We start from the raw sequence: 19,811 nt of genomic DNA on the forward strand, positions 1-19,811 counted from the left end.
TTTTACATGTAACCTATCGGAGCTTCGCTCATAGACCGCTCTGATTTTCAAGAGATTTACTCGCAATAACGTAATTATGTGGTTCGTGACTGTTCATTAATGTCATGCGTGTGTGGTGCATTAAACATGTACGTAAGATCATCGGTAAAGAAGTGATTAGCGAATAATCACGTCGGCACGTCTTGGTTCGGTTCGGCCCGACTTTTAGGTAACCCGGTATATTTATGTCCCTGTTTGCGCTAAAGCTAATCAACTATACCAGGGGGTCTATATTATTCTTATACCTACTCCCTGACTATCTATGGAAATCTTTAATTAAAATACAGTATGTCACATCCAACATCCCTAGATACAACGAATACAACAGAACGTGGATAACGAATGAAGAAGACTGGGTGATGGTCTGGTCGCAACGTACAGTAGCACCCAGTTTAGATTAACCGGACGTTGCATGTTCGTGGCGACATCTTTAGTAAACAATATGGCACATGGCGATCTGGTTCCTCTTGCTGTCAACGGTCATTGGTCTCAATGCATATCTACATTGGCGGATTTTACACAGTTGTTCAAGTCAGATGAGTACAGGTATTTAATGAATATATCTGGCATTCCGTTTATCTGTGTGTGTCCTGACGGATCAGCCAGAGAATTTCTCGACGTTGATCTGTATGCTTCTTTAAGAAGACGTGATCAGCTGGTGATAGTCGCCATGGTTACAACAACGCTTATCGCTAATTTGGATCTACCAAGAAAGACATTTTGAACAGATATTTTCTTGTCGAAAATGTTCATAAGATTGAGTGAGTATGGCTTTACGCTGCTTTTAGCAATATTCCAGGAATATCACGGCTGGGGACACCAGAAATGGGCTTCACACATTGAACCCATGTCAAGAATTGAACCCAGGTCTTGGGCATGACAAGCGAACGCTTTAACCACGAGACAACCTGACCGCCCTGTTAATAAGAGTGTCAATGAGTGAGTGAGTGAGGTATAGTAAAGTTATATCAGGGCGTGATATGGGAGGAAAGCCTGAAGTGATGCAGTTCACAGACATTTACCACTTTGGTAAAACCCACGAGCATGTATGGTGCTGACAAGCCTGGTAACATAATCCGGGCAACCAGGATTCAAACCCAAAATCATACATTTCTGGTGTATTCAAGGGAGGCAACTTTGCACAGATGTTTACATATTTGTGTAGTACATGAACGAGAAAACACAGCCATATTGTGAGGCTGGTTGGTTTGTTGTTTAACACCGCACTCAGCAATATTCCAGTTATATGACTGCAGTCTGTAAATGATCGAGTCTGGACCAGACAATCCAGTGATTGATATCAAGAGCATCGATCCACACATCCAGCAAATGCTTTAACCCCTAGGCTACCCGACCGCCCCCATAGGGCCCTGTATCATCAGGCCTTTAGTGTCGTTCTATTGTTCATGACTGGTCAGTTAACCAACAGCTGGGCAGTGATCAGTGTATGCCATGTTCACCATGACATTTGAGAACACAGTTTTAGACAATTTTAATCATGATGAAGTGGTATTTTTCATGAGCCTTTGAAAACTACTCCAAATGTTACTTATGTATGAATTTGGAAGAAATTAGAGGAGTAAGCTGCTGTCTAATTATTTCCATTTATCCCCAGGAACAATGGGCCCATCTCAGTTTTCAATGACATCTTTGCTGCTCTGTCATCAATAAGAGCAGCAACAACGTGTGCCAGCACCAACACAACGGCAGCAATAATAACAGGTGGCGACACATGTACAACAACAACACGTGCCGACACAACAGCAGCAACAACAGGTGGCGACACATCTACAGCAACAACTCGTGCCGACACAACGGCAGCAACAACAACACGTGCCGCCACAACGGCAGCAACAACAACACGTGCCGAAACAACAGCAGCAACAACAACAGGTGCTGTCACAAGATCAGCAGCAGCAACAGACGCCGATGCAGAGCATCCTCTGGATGATTACCTGGTGAAATGTGCCACCGAGACTTTCCGGTGTTTGCGCAATGCATGTGCAGGTTGCCATGGGAACCAGACAACAATCGGTGGATCTCCCACTGTGTTGTCAGACACTCACGCAGTGTTGGAGGTGGTCAGTGGTCATCCCTCTACAGCAGACTTGACCACACTACAGAGATGTGCTTTGCAGTTCATCGGCAATCTCTGCGTGGGGCATTATCTCAACCAAGAAAATGTGTGTAGGCTGTTTCTCTGCACTTTCAGGTGAGATGATTGTTATATGATGTCTGACCTTCAGGTGAGATGATTGTTAAATGATGTGTCTCACTTTCAGGTGAGGTTATTGTTATATAATGTGTCTGCACCTTCAGGTGAGATGATTTGTATATAATGTGTCTCACCTTCAGTTGAGATGATTGTTATATAATGTCTCACTTAAGGTGAGATGATTGTTATATAATGTGTCTGCACCTTCAGGTGAGATGATTGTATATAATGTGTCTGCACCTTCAGGTGAGATGGTTGTTATATAATGTGTCTCACCTTCAGTTGAGATGGTTGTTATATAATGTGTCTCACCTTCAGTTGAGATGATTGTTATATAATGTGTCTGCACCTTCAGGTGAGATGATTGTTATATAATGTGTCTGCACCTTCAGGTGAGATGATTGTTATATAATGTGTCTGCACCTTCAGGTGAGATGATTGTTATATAATGTGTCTGCACCTTCAGGTGAGATGATTGTTATATAATGTGTCTCACCTTCAGGTGAGATGATTGTATATAATGTGTCTCACCTTCAGGTGAGATGATTGTATATAATGTGTCTCACCTTCAGGTGAGATGATTGTTATATAATGTGTCTGCACCTTCAGGTGAGATGATTGTTATATAATGTGTCTGCACCTTCAGGTGAGATGATTGTTATATAATGTGTCTGCACCTTCAGGTGAGATGATTGTTATATAATGTGTCTGCACCTTCAGGTGAGATGATTGTTATATAATGTGTCTCACCTTCAGGTGAGATGATTGTATATAATGTGTCTCACCTTCAGGTGAGATGATTGTATATAATGTGTCTCACCTTCAGGTGAGATGATTGTTATATAATGTGTCTGCACCTTCAGGTGAGATGATTGTTATATAATGTGTCTGCACCTTCAGGTGAGATGATTGTTATATAATGTGTCTGCACCTTCAGGTGAGATGATTGTTATATAATGTGTCTGCACCTTCAGGTGAGATGATTGTTATATAATGTGTCTCACCTTCAGGTGAGATGATTGTATATAATGTGTCTCACCTTCAGGTGAGATGATTGTATATAATGTGTCTCACCTTCAGGTGAGATGATTGTTATATAATGTGTCTGCACCTTCAGGTGAGATGATTGTTATATAATGTGTCTGCACCTTCAGGTGAGATGATTGTTATATAATGTGTCTGCACCTTCAGGTGAGATGATTGTTATATAATGTGTCTGCACCTTCAGGTGAGATGATTGTTATATAATGTGTCTGCACCTTCAGGTGAGATGATTGTTATATAATGTGTCTCACCTTCAGGTGAGATGATTGTATATAATGTGTCTCACCTTCAGGTGAGATGATTGTATATAATGTGTCTCACCTTCAGGTGAGATGATTGTTATATAATGTGTCTGCACCTTCAGGTGAGATGATTGTTATATAATGTGTCTCACCTTCAGGTGAGATGATTGTTATATAATGTGTCTGCACCTTCAGGTGAGATGATTGTTATATAATGTGTCTGCACCTTCAGGTGAGGTTATTGTTATATAATGTGTCTGCACCTTCAGGTGAGATGATTTGTATATAATGTGTCTGCACCTTCAGGTGAGATGATTGTTATATAATGTGTCTCACCTTCAGGTGAGATGATTTGTATATAATGTGTATGTACCTTCAGGTGAGATGATTGTTATATAATGTGTATGTACCTTCAGGTGAGATGATTGTTATATAATGTGTATGTACCTTCAGTTGAGATGATTGTTATATAATGTGTATGTACCTTCAGGTGAGATGATTGTATATAATGTGTCTTACCTTCAGGTGAGATGATTGTATATAATGTGTATGTACCTTCAGGTGAGATGATTGTATATAATGTGTATGTACCTTCAGGTGAGATGATTGTATATAATGTGTCTTACCTTCAGGTGAGATGATTGTATATAATGTGTCTTACCTTCAGGTGAGATGATTGTTATATAATGTGTCTTACCTTCAGGTGAGATGATTGTTATATAATGTGTCTGTACCTTCAGGTGAGATGAGTGTTATATAATGTGTCTGCATCTTCAGGTGAGATGATTGTTATATAATGTGTATGTACCTTCAGGTGAGATGATTGTATATAATGTGTCTTACCTTCAGGTGAGATGATTGTATATAATGTGTATGTACCTTCAGGTGAGATGATTGTATATAATGTGTCTTACCTTCAGGTGAGATGATTGTTATATAATGTGTCTCACCTTCAGGTGAGATGATTGTTATATAATGTGTCTGTACCTTCAGGTGAGATGAGTGTTATATAATGTGTCTGCATCTTCAGGTGAGATGATTGTTATATAATGTGTCTCACCTTCAGGTGAGATGATTGTTATATAATGTGTCTCACCTTCAGGTGAGATGATTGTTATATAATGTGTCTTACCTTCAGGTGAGATGATTGTTATATAATGTGTCTGCACCTTCAGGTGAGATGATTGTTATATAATGTGTCTCACCTTCAGGTGAGATGATTGTTATATAATGTGGCTGCACCTTCAGGTGAGATGAGTGTTATATAATGTGTCTGCATCTTCAGGTGAGATGATTGTTATATAATGTGTCTGCACCTTCAGGTGAGATGATTGTTATATAATGTGTCTCACCTTCAGGTGAGATGATTGTTATATAATGTGTCTCACCTTCAGGTGAGATGATTGTTATATAATGTGGCTGCACCTTCAGGTGAGATGATTGTTATATAATGTGTCTGCACCTTCAGGTGAGATGATTGTTATATAATGTGTCTCACCTTCAGGTGAGATGATTGTTATATAATGTGTCTGCACCTTCAGGTGAGATGATTGTTATATAATGTGTCTCACCTTCAGGTGAGATGATTGTTATATAATGTGTCTCACCTTCAGGTGAGATGATTGTTATATAATGTGTCTCACCTTCAGGTGAGATGATTGTTATATAATGTGTCTCACCTTCAGGTGAGATGAGTGTTATATAATGTGGCTGCACCTTCAGGTGAGATGAGTGTTATATAATATGCTTCACCCTCTGGTGAGATGAGTGTTATATAATGTGTCTGCATCTTCAGGTGAGATGATTGTTATATAATGTGTCTCACCTTCAGGTGAGATGATTGTTATATAATGTGGCTGCACCTTCAGGTGAGATGATTGTTATATAATGTGTCTCACCTTCAGGTGAGATGATTGTTATATAATGTGTCTCACCTTCAGGTGAGATGATTGTTCTGTAATGTGTCTGCACCTTCAGGTGAGATGATTGTTATATAATGTGTCTGCACCTTCAGGTGAGATGATTGTTATATAATGTGTTTGCACCTTCAGGTGAGATGATTGTTATATAATGTGTTTGCACCTTCAGGTGAGATGATTGTTCTGTAATGTGTCTGCACCTTCAGGTGAGATGATTGTTATATAATGTGTCTGCACCTTCAGGTGAAATGATTGTTATATAATGTGTCTGCACCTTCAGGTGAGATGATTGTTATATAATGTGTTTGCACCTTCAGGTGAGATGATTGTTATATAATGTGTTTGCACCTTCAGGTGAGATGATTGTTCTGTAATGTGTCTGCACCTTCAGGTGAGATGATTGTTATATAATGTGTCTGCACCTTCAGGTGAGATGATTGTTATATAATGTGTTTGCACCTTCAGGTGAGATGATTGTTATATAATGTGTCTGCACCTTCAGGTGAGATGATTGTTATATAATGTGTCTGCACCTTCAGGTGAGATGATTGTTATATAATGTGTCTGCACCTTCAGGTGAGATGATTGTTATATAATGTGTCTCACCTTCAGGTGAGATGAGTGTTATATAATGTGGCTGCACCTTCAGGTGAGATGAGTGTTATATAATATGCTTCACCCTCTGGTGAGATGAGTGTTATATAATGTGTCTGCATCTTCAGGTGAGATGATTGTTATATAATGTGTCTCACCTTCAGGTGAGATGAGTGTTATATAATGTGGCTGCACCTTCAGGTGAGATGAGTGTTATATAATATGCTTCACCCTCTGGTGAGATGAGTGTTATATAATGTGTCTGCATCTTCAGGTGAGATGATTGTTATATAATGTGTCTCACCTTCAGGTGAGATGATTGTTATATAATGTGCTTCACCTGCAGGTGAGATGATTGTTGTATAATGTGCTTCACCTGCAGGTGAGATGATTGTTATATAATGTGCTTCACCTGCAGGTGAGATGATTGTTATATAATGTGCTTCACCTGCAGGTGAGATGATTGTTGTATAATGTGCTTCACCTGCAGGTGAGATGATTGTTATATAATGTGCTTCACCTTCAGGTGAGATGATTGTTATATAATGTGCTTCACCTGCAGGTGAGATGAGTGTTATATAATGTGCTTCACCTTCAGGTGAGATGATTGTTATATAATGTGCTTCACCTGCAGGTGAGATGATTGTTATATTATGTCTGACCTTCAGGTGAGATGATTGTTATATTATGTCTGACCTTCAGGTGAGATGATTGTATATAATGTCTGACCTTCAGGTGTGATGATTGTTATATTATGTCTGACCTTCAGGTGTGATGATTGCTATGTGATGTGCCTGACCTTCATGTGACATGATTGTTATGTTCCAAGTTGTGTAAAACCCTGCCCACAAGTATCAAACATCATGCATTATTAACACAAATATCAAGGGCTTTACCAACCAACCAACCAACAAACAAACCCAAACAACAGGATTTGGAACGGAATTTAATAAATATTGAAAAAAAAGAAGCCAATTTGTGTTACATAACTCAATGGATTTTTTTAGGAACCGTGGATGTTATGAAAATAGTTGTCACTTGGGCTTTCTCAACCGACCTTTGAGACATGACACCTATGTGAAACACCTGAAACAATCTAAGTGATCAGTTGAGAAATGAACATGGGTTATAAGATCCCGAAACGATATATTTAACTGTTTTTCAATTGTCATATGACCTAGTTGATCGTCAGGCCATCGCGTTAATTCTCCTTCCTACGTTGGAGATTTTTTAGATAACCAGTGATTCCATGGTTACAGAAGGATGTTACAGTCGTCAGACAGCGGCGTAGTGAACTACACGTGCATGGTGCTGCACAACTGTCTCCTGCCGCCAACAGCAGCAACGACCGACAGAGTCCTCCCCGACTACCTCCGTTTGGATGACGACAACGTGGACGGTGTTGTACTGTCTGTGATAGAGGTGACTGTCCAAGATGACGTGGAGTGGGGGTAGGTGGACATGCCCTTGTTTGTTTCAAGTCCAAGTCCAAGCTGGACTAATGGTTATGTGTATCAGGACATGTTTTGGAAAACAAAGAATACATTTAATTGGTTTGGTTCATAGGACAAAATACATGAACAGCATCTTCCCGAGGCAAAGGAGTTAACTGACTAAGTCCAGTTTCCACCCTTGCCGAACTAGGCTTGAGTTATGGAGATATCTTTTGGCTTGACTAACGAGTCTATGCATAGTCCAATCAAAATCATGTTATGAAATCGACATCCAGGTGTAAACACCGTGGATTTCAACGTGGAGATTTCGGTTGACTGCAGGATTTGCAAAGCATGTGTACTGTGAACTGGGCGTCGACAGATATTTTCCAAATCATTTTATGTTTTTCATCAAGGTGCTTGCTAGATTTGATGTACTTTGTGGGGTAAGACCTATTATATTACGGTATAGATCTTGATCATCGATCAGATCGTCTTGACTGGGCGCCATCATTTTGTTTGAAGCAAATACAAATGATATGAGAGGTTGGAATCTGATTGGTCAAGAGGACGGGCATAGAAGGGAGGGCATAGAAAGGACATAACTCGTAATAGCCACTGGTGGCGCAGCGTTCAAGCCCAGAAATTCCAGCCTCATTCGGCAAGGGTGAAAACTGGACATTTAAAGTCTGTTAGCTCTCTTGCCTCGGGAAGATGCATGAACGGACACTCATACAAAACAGTTTTGTTTTCTTTCTGAGGAGTCAGTTTTCAATTTTCGTTTTCAAATCCCTTTTGTATGCGACAACATACCTGTTAGCATCAAGGCTTTGATTATCTCCCTTTGTTTGCTGTCAACCATGACAACAAGAGCCTTAATTTGTACTTTTGGAAGCATGAAGAAGTTGAAAAGACAACAGTGTGATGAATTTTCTTTTATAAATACATTATTTCTGTGCTAAACCTACATAACTGGTGAGAGAGCCTATTATCATTTTAAGATTATACACTGCAGTTAATCATATAGGGGATTAACTTCACTTGAAATTTTTGTTTTATTTTGAAAATTGTTGTGAAGTTTGTACTGAAAATGATTGAATGTCTGACAACGTGAGTACCAACATTCTGTGAGGAAACGTGCTCAGAACAACAACGCTATTTGTTGAACAGTTCTGCTTCTTGCCACAGACTTCTGTCTTTGGTGTAGGCTCTTTTTTCAAATTAAAAATGAATAACAGCTCAAGGAAACAGAATAATTAAGTGCATGAGTACAACCTTCTTCAACATCACCACTTGTAGGGTAGAACTGGTCCATCGTAGCAGCAGCTTGATGTGGACATGTTGATGCGATACAGGTCTAGACTTGGTTATATAGAGGTCGCTACTTGATTATTTACAGGTCTAGACTTGGTTATATATAGAGGTCGCTACTTGATTATTGAGAGGTCTAGACTTGGTTATATAGAAATCCCTACTTGATCATTTACAGGTCTAGACTTAGTTATATAGAGGTCGCTACTTGATTATTGAGAGGTCTAGACTTGGTTGTATAGAGGTCGCTACTTGATTATTGAGAGGTCTAGACTTAGTTATATAGAGGTCGCTACTTGATTATTGAGAGGTCTAGACTTGGTTATATAGAAATCCCTACTTGATCATTTACAGGTCTAGACTTAGTTATATAGAGGTCGCTACTTGATCATTTACAGGTCTAGACTTGGTTATATATAGAGGTCGCTACTTGATTATTTATAGGTCTAGACTTGGTTATATAGAGGTCGCTACTTGATTATTTATAGGTCTAGACTTGGTTATATATAGAGGTCGCTACTTGATTATTTACAGGTCTAGACTTGGTTATATAGAGGTCGCTACTTGATTATTTACAGGTCTAGACTTGGTTATATAGAGGTCGCTACTTGATTATTTATAGGTCTAGACTTGGTTATATATAGAGGTCGCTACTTGATTATTTACAGGTCTAGACTTGGTAATATAGAGGTTGCTACATGATTATTGAGAGGTCTAGACTTGGTTATATATAGAGGTCGCTACTTGATTACTTAGTTTGGTTTGGTTGGTTTGTTGTTTAACGCCGCACTCAGCAATATTCCAGCTATATGACAGCGGTCTGTAAATAATTGAGTCTGGACCAGACAATCCAGTGATTGACATCATGCGCATCGATCCACGCAATTGGGATCGATGAGATGCATCAACCAAGTCAGCGAGCCTGACCACCCGATCCCATTAGTAGTCTCTTACGACAAGCATAGTCGCCTTTTACGGCAAGCATGGGTTGCTGAAGATCCATTCTTCCCCGGATCTTCACGGGTCACTTGATTATTTACAGGTCTAGACTTGGTTATATAGAGGTCACTACTGGATTATTGAGAGGTCTAGACTTGCTTATATAAAGTTCGCTATTGATTATTTAAAGGTCTAGATTCGATTATACAGAGGTCGCTATCTGATTACTAACATGTGGGCTTAAACAATATAACTCAGATCACTGTCTGACTGATCATACATGTATCATCATATTGTCCAATGATGAGATTATGTGATAACCTGTATGATGTCTCAATCACAATCTACAGGCTGTATGTGGTGGAAGATCTCCTGCAGGTGGCAGCCTTCTGTGAAACCTTCTACACAAGACTGTCTCCCACTCACAGGTAGGTCGAAACTCACAATAGGTCAAAACTCACAGGTAGGTCGACACTCACAGGTAGGTAGACACTCACAGGTAGGTAGACACTAACAATAGGTCGACACTCACAGGTAGGTAGACACTCACAGGTAGGTTGACACTCACATGTAGGCCGACACTCAAGTGTAGGTTGACACTCACTGATAGGTCGACACTCACAGTTAGGTCGGCACTCACAGGTAGGTCAACACTCACAAGTAAGTTGACACTCACAATAGGTCGAAACTCACGGGCAGGTCGGCACTCAAGAGTAGGTTGACACTCACAGGTAGGTCAAAACTCGAGTAGGTTGACACTCACAGATAGGTCGAAACTCACAGGTAGGTCTACGCTCACAAGTAGATCAACCGTCATGGGCAGATCTACACTCACAGGCATCCCAGCATCACCATGGTAACCACCCTAACAAATGGGTCATGCACAGTAATCCTGTGTGTTGTGACCTCATCACCTGACTTCCCTTGTCACCTCATTCTCTTGCTCATCACCACCCTGTGGAGACGGCTGTTGAGTTGAAGAGCATACACTTTTGTTTTTTTCCTACAATTTGCTACTATAAGCTACCTCCACACTCATGGTATATATGAACTTATATCTGCTGTACATCATACAGGAGCACCAGTTAGTGGTGTATCACCTTATATCTGCTGTACATCATACAGTAGCACCAGTTAGTGGTGTGCCACCTTGTATCTGCTGTTTGTCATACAGTGGTACCAGTTAGTGGAGTATCACCTTATATCTGCTGTATGTCATACAGTGGTACCAGTTAGTGGAGTATCACCTTATATCTGCTGTACATCATACAGGAGCACCAGTTAGTAGTGTTTCACCTTATATCTGCTGTATGTCATACAGGAGCACCAGTTAGTGGTGTATCACCTTATATCTGCTGTATGTCATACAGGAGCACCAGTTAGTGGTGTATCACCTTATATCTGCTGTATGTCATACAGGAGCACCAGTTAGTGGTGTATCACCTTATATCTGCTGTACATCATACAGGAGCACCAGTTAGTGGAGTATCACCTTATATCTGCTGTACATCATACAGGAGCACCAGCTAGTGGTGTATCACCTTATATCTGCTGTATGTCATACAGGAGCACCAGTTAGTGGTGTATCACCTTATATCTGCTGTATGTCATACAGGTGTACCAGTTAGTGGTGTATCACCTTATATCTGCTGTACGTCATACAGGAGCACCAGTAAGTGGTATATCACCATATATCTGCTGTATGTCATACAGGAGCACCGGTTAGTGGTGTATCACCTTACATCATGTATATCTTCTGTATGTCATACAGGAGTACCAGTTAGTGGTGTATCACCTGATATCTGCTGTATGTCATACAGGTGTACCAGTTAGTGGTGTATCACCTTATATCTGCTGTACGTCATACAGGAGCACCAGTTAGTGGTGTATCACCATATATCTGCTGTATGTCATACAGGAGCACCAGTTAGTGGTGTATCACCTTATATCTGCTGTATGTCATACAGGAGCACAAGTTAGTGGTGTATCACCTTATATCTGTTGCTGTAGGTTGTTTGTCGTGGAGGTTGTGATCGGAATGTTGAAGAGGGTGGAGTGTGATACGTCAACGGAGAAGCTGCATGTTGTAGCGATGGAGAACTTGCTGTACCTGGGGAGAGAGGTGAAGACGTACAGCCATCAAATCCTACAGGCAGGACTCCAGGACTCTCACGACTCGCAGGTGAGGTGTCGCTCGTCTGGTGTTGCCAGAAGAGGGCCATTTCTAGAGGTGTTAACTTGTGAGTGAGTGAATAAGTTTGGTTTAACGCCACTTTTAACAGTATTCTAGTTATATCGTGGCATGTCAGCTTAATGTTGGAGGAAAGCCTGACGTTTACCACTTAGGTGAAACCCACGAACAATGGTATGGTGCTGACAAACCTGGAAACATAATTGGGGCGAACCAGGATTCGAACCCACAATCATCATCTTCCCTAGGCAATTTAGTTCACTGACTATAAAAGTCCAGTTTCCACCCTTGCCGAACTAGGCTGGTATTATGGAGTTAGAGTTTGGTTGGACTAACAAGTCTATGTATAGTCCAATCAAAATCGCACAACAAAATCGAAATCCGGCTTGTAAACTGTCATGCAGATTTCGGTCGATTGCAGGATTTGCAAAGCATGTGCACCGCCAACTCGTTGTCAACAGATATTTTCAAACTCTTTTTATGTTTTTAATCAAGGTGCTCACGTGATTTGATGCATTTCACGATGTAAGACCCGTTTTGTCACAATATAGAGCTTGATTATCGCGCAGATCGTCCTGACTTGGTGCCGCCATTTTGTTTGAAGCAAATGCAAGGAGAGGCTTAGAAGGGACATAACTGGTAATAGCCACTGGTGGCGCTACGATCGAGCCCAGGAATTCCAGCCTAGTTCGGCAGGGGTGGAAAGTGGACTTTTAAAGTCTCTTGCCTCGGGAAGATGACAATCATAGGTTTCTGGCGTGCCCAAGGGACGTGTTAACTTGTGAATGGGTGTGTGAAATAGTCTTTGTCTCCTCGGCTGTGAACTGATGTGTGGAAATATCCCCTGACACATGCTTGTCCCCTCCAGACTTCCCTGCTGCTGGTGAAGATCCTTGAAGCTCTTGGAGCTGCCACGTCCTTGCACTCCCTGTATGGAAGTCTGCAGAACGACTCCGACCTCCTCGTGTGCTGCATCAGTAAGTGCAGGAACCATCTCAACTGCAACAGATTTATAAATATCCCAAACTGGCCTCCATAGGCTTGCGCTAGTCAATAAATGTATAAATCTCCTTGGCAAGTCTCCAAGTTTTGAAAGTCTATCAACTCATGTAGATACATTGATATCCAAAGACACTCGAGTGAGGTGTTGCATGTCTCCTCACTAATTGAATTGAAGGAACTCAACTTCCCTTTTTCCTTGGCACTGCACTGTGTGTGTTGCAACCATCCAGAAATACTTTTGAAAAACTGTTACCATCATTCCCAGTGACATTTGGGGTCTGGGACCCGTTCCACAAAGTGATCTTAGCACCATGACTACTGTAAGTCTATGTAAAAGTATGGGAGTTACGATCATCTCCTCACTAACATCGCTTTGTGAAACGAGCCCCTGGACCCATGAACATTCGGGTAGAATAGGTCTTCATCAACCCATGCTTGTCGTAAGAGGCAGCTACGCTTGTCGTAAGAGGCAACTAACGGGATCAGGTGGCCACTCGCTGACTTGGTTGATCCCACTTGCGTAGATCAATGCTCATGATGTCAAACACTGGATTGTCTGGTCGAGACTTGATAATTTACAAAACTCTGTCATATAGCTGGAATATTGCAGTGTTAAACAACAAACAAACATAAAACCATAGGGGTCTGGAACATATTTTGAAGCTACACTTAATAAAATGTGTGACTGTACCAATTCGATTTTAGTAAGCTGGCAAAATGAGTGATGGAAGAAATGAGGCTGCCATCCACGTTTTGTAGCTTTTTAAACTAGTTTCATTAATTAACTTCAAATTGCACCCTTTTTACAACGGTTGTGATCTCTATGTTGAGACACATTCAGTATTCAGGGATGAGCAATGATACTCGGAGTGAAAACTTAGATGGTACTTGAGATTCAGGGGAGGAGGGGGACGGCACTCTCATGAAAATTATGAATGAATATTTAGCTTTCTTAGCTATGCTGTATGTAACCTAGTTGAACTCAGACCAACCACTGGTAGTAGATCATGCTTACAGAGTGTGGGAGATGTAGGATTGGAGGATATGCCCATCCATGACAGATGTTTTCTCCTTGTAGACTTGCTCCACGGCATACATGAAATTGGCCGACAAGGTGGCAACCATTTCACAGCTGTAGAGAAGATGACTGAGTCAGACCAGATAGATCCACATCACCCAGCCTTTGGGCTGAAGAGAGATCTCATACGTCTCCTCGCAAACATGGTGTTCCATCACAAAGTCAACCAGGACAAGGTAGGGTTTTCAAGAAGAGAGACCTCTGGTCTACATGAGTCAGGTGGTGTTATGAAGGAGATACCTTGTTGGTTAATGGGAGTAATGTAGGGTTATCAAGAAGAGAGACCTCTGGTCTATTGGAGTAAGGTAGGGTTATCAAGAAGACAGACCTCTGGTCAATTGGAGTAAGGTAGAGTTATCAAGAAGAGAGACCTCTGGTCTGTTGGAGTAAGGTATGGTTATCAAGAAGAGAGACCTCTGGTCAATTGGAGTAAGGTAGAGTTATCAAGAAGAGAGACCTCTGGTCAATTGGAGTAAGGTAGAGTTATCAAGAAGAGAGACCTCTGGTCTGTTGGAGTAAGGTATGGTTATAAAGAAGACAGACCTCTGGTCAATTGGAGTAAGGTAGAGTTATCAAGAAGAGAGACCTCTCTGGTCAATTGGAGTATGGTTGGGTTATCAAGAAGAAAGACATCTCTGGTCAATTGGAGTAAGGTATGGTTATCAAGGAGAGAGACCTCTGGTCAATTGGAGTATGGTAGGGTTATCAAGAAGAAAGACCTCTGGTCAATTGGAGTAAGGTAGAGTTGTCAAGAAGAGAGACCTCTGGTCAATTGGAGTAAGGTAGAGTTATCAAGAAGAGAGACCTCTCTGGTCAATTGGAGTATGGTTGGGTTATCAAGGAGAGAGACCTCTGGTTAGTTGGAGTAAGGTGTGGTTATCAAGAAGACAGACCTCTGGTCAACAGGTGTAAGGTAGGGTTATGAAGAAGAGAGACCTCTGGTCAATTGGAGTAAGGTAGGGTTATCAATAAGACAGACCTCTGGTCAACAGGTGTAAGGTAGGGTTATGAAGAAGAGAGACCTCTGGTCAATTGGAGCAAGGTCGGGTTATCAAGAAAGAGATCTTCTATCAACATGGTTTGAAAGGTTCAGTGGTGGAAGTATGTGCTGTCACTGTTTGATTCTCCAGGTCTAAGTAAGTACACTTGTAATACTTCATGTCTAGAACTTCAATTATATCCCCTGTAGTTGGTAGTATGGTTATTTTGAAGATTCTTCTGAAGTGAAAGACTGCAAGGAAAAATTAACTAACAATTAACTTACAATAGTATTCTTTTGTTGCAGGTTCGGGAACTGGATGGTATTGCTTTAATCCTTGACCAGTCAAACATGGATGGAAAAAACCCTTGTATCCTCCACAGATGTCAGTCATGTGTGTGTGGGGTGTGTGTGTGTGTGTGTTTGTGCGCGTGTGTACGGGAGGGGGGGGGGGGGGTAAAGGGGGCTTAATGTATGTGTGTGGGTGTGTGTGGGTGTTTATAGTATGTGTATGCCCATATATGAACTGTGCAACTGATCAACCACACACTTATAACATATATTAGAGATTACTTTCGGATAAGCCTACTCATATGGCTGGATGATATTGAAGGTCAAGGTTACAAACGATAGTGTGCAGGATAACACAATTATGTATGTCAAAAGTTACTGATGAAACATGGCTGAAATTTCCTAAAATGTCTGATTAATTCATGAAATGCATTTTCCACTCGCCTATGGATGACATTGAAGGTCACCGTCAGTAAGTCTCCAATTGTGCTGTAGATGTCTCACACTATATCTTGAGCTTTTGTAACTGAAATTTGACAAGACTCTATACAAATGAGAGTGGGGTGGATGGTAACTTCTAATGAAGGTCAAGGTAGCATCAGTACATCTAGGCTATACCCATGCTCGTTTGTTTCACCAAAGTGGTAAATGTCTGAAGATCTGCATCACTTTGGGCTTTCCTCCACATTAAGCTGACATGTCTAGATATAACTGTTCAAAGCTGTGTTAAACCCAACTCACTCACTCACTTAGTACACCTATGGAGCTTCAGTCCACCTAGGTGTCATCAGTCCATCTAGGGGTCATCAGTCAATCTAGGTGTCATCAGTCCATCTAGGGGTCATCAGTCCAATTCACTCTTACTCTATGCCTCAATTACTTTGTCTTGCCAATCATCGCTGAAAGTTATGTTCCTGAGCAGGGCAAGTTATCACACAGTGGGTTGTGCTGGCGATTCGGAACCTGTGTGAGGACAACGCAGACAACAAGCAGTACCTGGCTGGGCTGAGACTGGAGGGACTCGCCAACAACGTCACGATGCTCCAGGAGTTCGGGGTGAAGGCAGAGCTACAGGGGGACAAGATCGTGGTCAGACGTCCTGATGAGGATGCTCAAGGAGATAGGGGTGAAGGCGGAGCTTCAGGGGGACAAGATCGTGGTCAGACGTCCTGATGAGGATGCTCCAGGAGATAGGGGTGAAGGTGGAGCTTCAGGGGGACAAGATTGGGGTGAAGGCAGAGCTACAGGGAGACAAGATCGAGGTGAAGGCAGAGCTACAGGGAGACAAGATCGGGGTGAAGGCAGAGCTACAGGGGGACAAGATCGGGGTGAAGGTGGAGCGTCAGGGGGACAAGATCGGGGTGAAGGCAGAGCTACAGGGGGACAAGATCGGGGTGAAGGCAGAGCTACAGGGAGACAAGATCGGGGTGAAGGCAGAGCTACAGGGGGACAAGATCGGGGTGAAGGCAGAGCTACAGGGAGACAAGATCGGGGTGAAGGCAGAGCTACAGGGGGACAAGATCGGGGTGGAGGCAGAGCTACAGGGGGACAAGATCGGGGTGGAGGCAGAGCTACAGGGGGACAAGATCGGGGTGAAGGCAGAGCTACAGGGGGACAAGATCGGGGTGAAGGCAGAGCTACAGGGGGACAAGATCAGGGTGAAGGCAGAGCTTCAGGGGGACAAGATCGGGGTGGAGGCAGAGCTACAGGGAGACAAGATCGGGGTGAAGGCAGAGCTACAGGGGGACAAGATCGGGGTGAAGGCAGAGCTACAGGGAGAGAAGATCGGGGTGAAGGCAGAGCTTCAGGGGGACAAGATCGGGGTGAAGGCGGAGCTACAGGGAGACAAGATCGGGGTGAAGGCAGAGCTACAGGGAGACAAGATGGGGGTGAAGGCAGAGCTACAGGGAGACAAGATCGGGGTGCAGGCAGAGCTACAGGGAGACAAGATCGGGGTGAAGGCAGAGCTACAGGGAGACAAGATCGGGGTGAAGGCAGCGCTACAGGGGGACATGATCAGGGTGGAGGCAGAGCTACAGGGGGACAAGATCGGGGTGAAGGCAGAGCTACAGGGAGACAAGATCGGGGTGCAGGCAGAGCTACAGGGAGACAAGATCGGGGTGAAGGCGGAGCTACAGGGAGACAAGATCGGGGTGAAGGCAGAGCTACAGGGGGACATGATCAGGGTGGAGGCAGAGCTACAGGGGGACAAGATCAGGGTGGAGGCAGAGCTACATGGAGACAAGATCGGGGTGAAGGCAGAGCTACAGGGGGACAAGATCGGGGTGAAGGCAGAGCTACAGGGGGACAAGATCGGGGTGAAGGCAGAGCTACAGGGAGACAAGATCGGGGTGAAGGCAGAGCTACAGGGGGACAAGATCGGGGTGAAGGCAGAGCTACAGGGGGACAAGATCAGGGTGGAGGCAGAGCAACAGGGGGACAAGATCGGGGTGAAGGCAGAGCTACAGGGAGACAAGATCGGGGTGAAGGCAGAGCTACAGGGGGACAAGATCGGGGTGAAGGCAGAGCTACAGGGGGACAAGATCGGGGTGAAGGCAGAGCTACAGGGGGACAAGATCGGGGTGAAGGTGGAGCTACAGGGGGACAAGATCGGGGTGAAGGCAGAGCTACAGGGGGACAAGATCAGGGTGGAGGCAGAGCTACAGGGGGACAAGATCGGGGTGAAGGCAGAGCTACAGGGGGACAAGATCGGGGTGAAGGCAGAGCTACAGGGAGACAAGATCGGGGTGAAGGCAGAGCTTCAGGGGGACAAGATCGGGGTTGAGGCAGAGCTACAGGGGGACAAGATCGGGTGGAGGCAGAGCTTCAGGGGGACAAGATCAGGGTGGAGGCAGAGCTACAGGGAGACAAGATCGAGGTGAAGGCAGAGCTACAGGGGGACAAGATCGGGGTGAAGGCAGAGCTACAGGGAGACAAGATCGGGGTGAAGGCAGAGCTTCAGGGAGACAAGATCGGGGTGAAGGCAGAGCTACAGGGAGACAAGATCAGGGTGGAGGCAGAGCTACAGGGGGACAAGATCAGGGTGAAGGCAGAGCTACAGGGAGACAAGATCGTGCTCAGTCCTCCTGATGAGCATGCTCCAGGAGATAGGGGTGAAGGCAGAGCTTCAGGGGGACAAGATCAGGGTGGAGGCAGAGCTACAGGGGGACAAGATCGGGGTGAAGGCAGAGCTACAGGGAGACAAGATCGGGGTGAAGGCAGAGCTTCAGGGGGACAAGATCGGGGTGAAGGCAGAGCTACAGGGAGACAAGATCGTGCTCAGTCCTCCTGATGAGCATGCTCCAGGAGATCGGGGTGGAGGCAGAGCTACAGGGAGACAAGATCGTGGTCAGGCCTCCTGATATAGATACAGATAACTTGTATTGTTTGTTTAAGCCGCACTCAGCAACATTCCAGCTTTATGACAGTGGTCTGTAAATAATGGAGATTGGCCCAGACAATCCACTGATTGACCTCATGAACATCGATCCATGCAATTGAGATACAATGACATGCATTAACCAAGTCAGCAAGCCTGACCACCCGATGCTGTTAGTCGCATGAGTTGCTGAAAATCAGGACTGGCAGATAAGACAGTATTGGTTCTACAGAATGTGAAACCTGCTTGTTACACTGATGATAAGGTGATGTAAACAGGACTGTAACCCCCATGCTTGGCATTGAATGCGATTTGGTTAGGTGCTCACCACGATGGTTGTTTTAGAGGAATTCTGCACAACCGATGCCCATCAACAGAGACTGAATGCATACCTCTATGGGTTGTTACACACATTGAACAATCCCTATTCCCAACTTGAGAGAAGACTGTGGCTATTGTATTGTCATCATGTGCTGAAGATGCCATTCTTGCTGGCAGGAGCCTTAGGAGGACAATAGTTGATGTAAAAATCTGAGATGTCAAATGTAGAATTGTCAATGAAAACATAATCTGCTGTCACATTGCCGTGTGACCGAGATGAAGCTGTAACAGTCATGTATTTGTATTATCCTATCCCTCTCAACTGATACTTCCTGTTATGAAACAACAATAAACATTGATAATACAACCGTCTTCTTGCCTTACGATGCAGTGCCCATATAGCTGTTGCAGGTACTGTTGATGTCGCTGTTGCAGATTCTGTTGATGTAGATGCAGGAACTGTTGATGTAGATGTTGCAGGTTCTGTTGATGTAGATGGTGCAGGAACTGTTGATGTAGATGTTGCAGGTTCTGTTGATGTAGATAGTGCAGGTACTGTTGATGTAGATGTTGCAGGTTCTGTTGATGTAGATGCAGGAACTGTTGATGTAGATGGTGCAGGTTCTGTTGATGTAGATGCTGCAGGTACTGTTGATGTGGATGTTGCAGGTACTGTTGATGTAGATAGTGCAGGTACTGTTGATGTAGATGCAGGAACTGTTGATGTAGATGGTGCAGGTTCTGTTGATGTAGATGCTGCAGGTACTGTTGATGTAGATGGTGTTTGTGTTTAAGGAGGAGGGTCTTTTTGCTTGTTTTTAACGGAGCGCTCAG

At 43.4% G+C, this 19,811-nt stretch overlaps 2 protein-coding genes across 3 annotated transcripts; both read left to right on the forward strand.

Annotated features, from left to right (window-relative positions):
* Positions 1-265: 265 nt before the first annotated feature.
* On the forward strand, positions 266-19,344 carry LOC124129736 (ataxin-10-like). Of its 2 annotated transcripts, XM_048393626.1 has the most exons (9): positions 266-585; positions 1,655-2,251; positions 7,313-7,504; positions 10,087-10,164; positions 11,747-11,918; positions 12,796-12,904; positions 14,008-14,183; positions 15,293-15,356; positions 16,206-16,586. In XM_048393626.1, the coding sequence occupies exons 1-9, from the start codon at positions 452-454 to the stop codon at positions 16,448-16,450; spliced, it is 1,767 nt and encodes a 588-aa protein (XP_048249583.1). In that variant the 5' UTR covers positions 266-451; the 3' UTR covers positions 16,451-16,586. The 2 variants fall into 2 exon arrangements, with proteins under 2 accessions (XP_048249583.1, XP_048249584.1); XM_048393627.1 differs by lacking the exons at positions 266-585; positions 1,655-2,251; positions 7,313-7,504; ... (1 more) ...; positions 11,747-11,918; positions 12,796-12,904 and adding an exon at positions 16,645-19,344 and having other exon boundaries at positions 14,059-14,183; positions 16,206-16,611.
* LOC125378253 lies at positions 18,367-19,344 on the forward strand. Its single transcript, XM_048393628.1, has 2 exons — positions 18,367-18,549; positions 18,587-19,344. The coding sequence occupies exons 1-2, from the start codon at positions 18,367-18,369 to the stop codon at positions 18,713-18,715; spliced, it is 312 nt and encodes a 103-aa protein (XP_048249585.1). The 3' UTR covers positions 18,716-19,344.
* Positions 19,345-19,811: the final 467 nt, after the last annotated feature.

Source organism: Haliotis rufescens, unplaced genomic scaffold (genome assembly GCF_023055435.1).
Source record: "Haliotis rufescens isolate VD_foot unplaced genomic scaffold, xgHalRufe1.0.p SCAF_12, whole genome shotgun sequence".
Classification (NCBI taxonomy): Eukaryota; Metazoa; Mollusca; class Gastropoda; order Lepetellida; family Haliotidae; genus Haliotis; species Haliotis rufescens.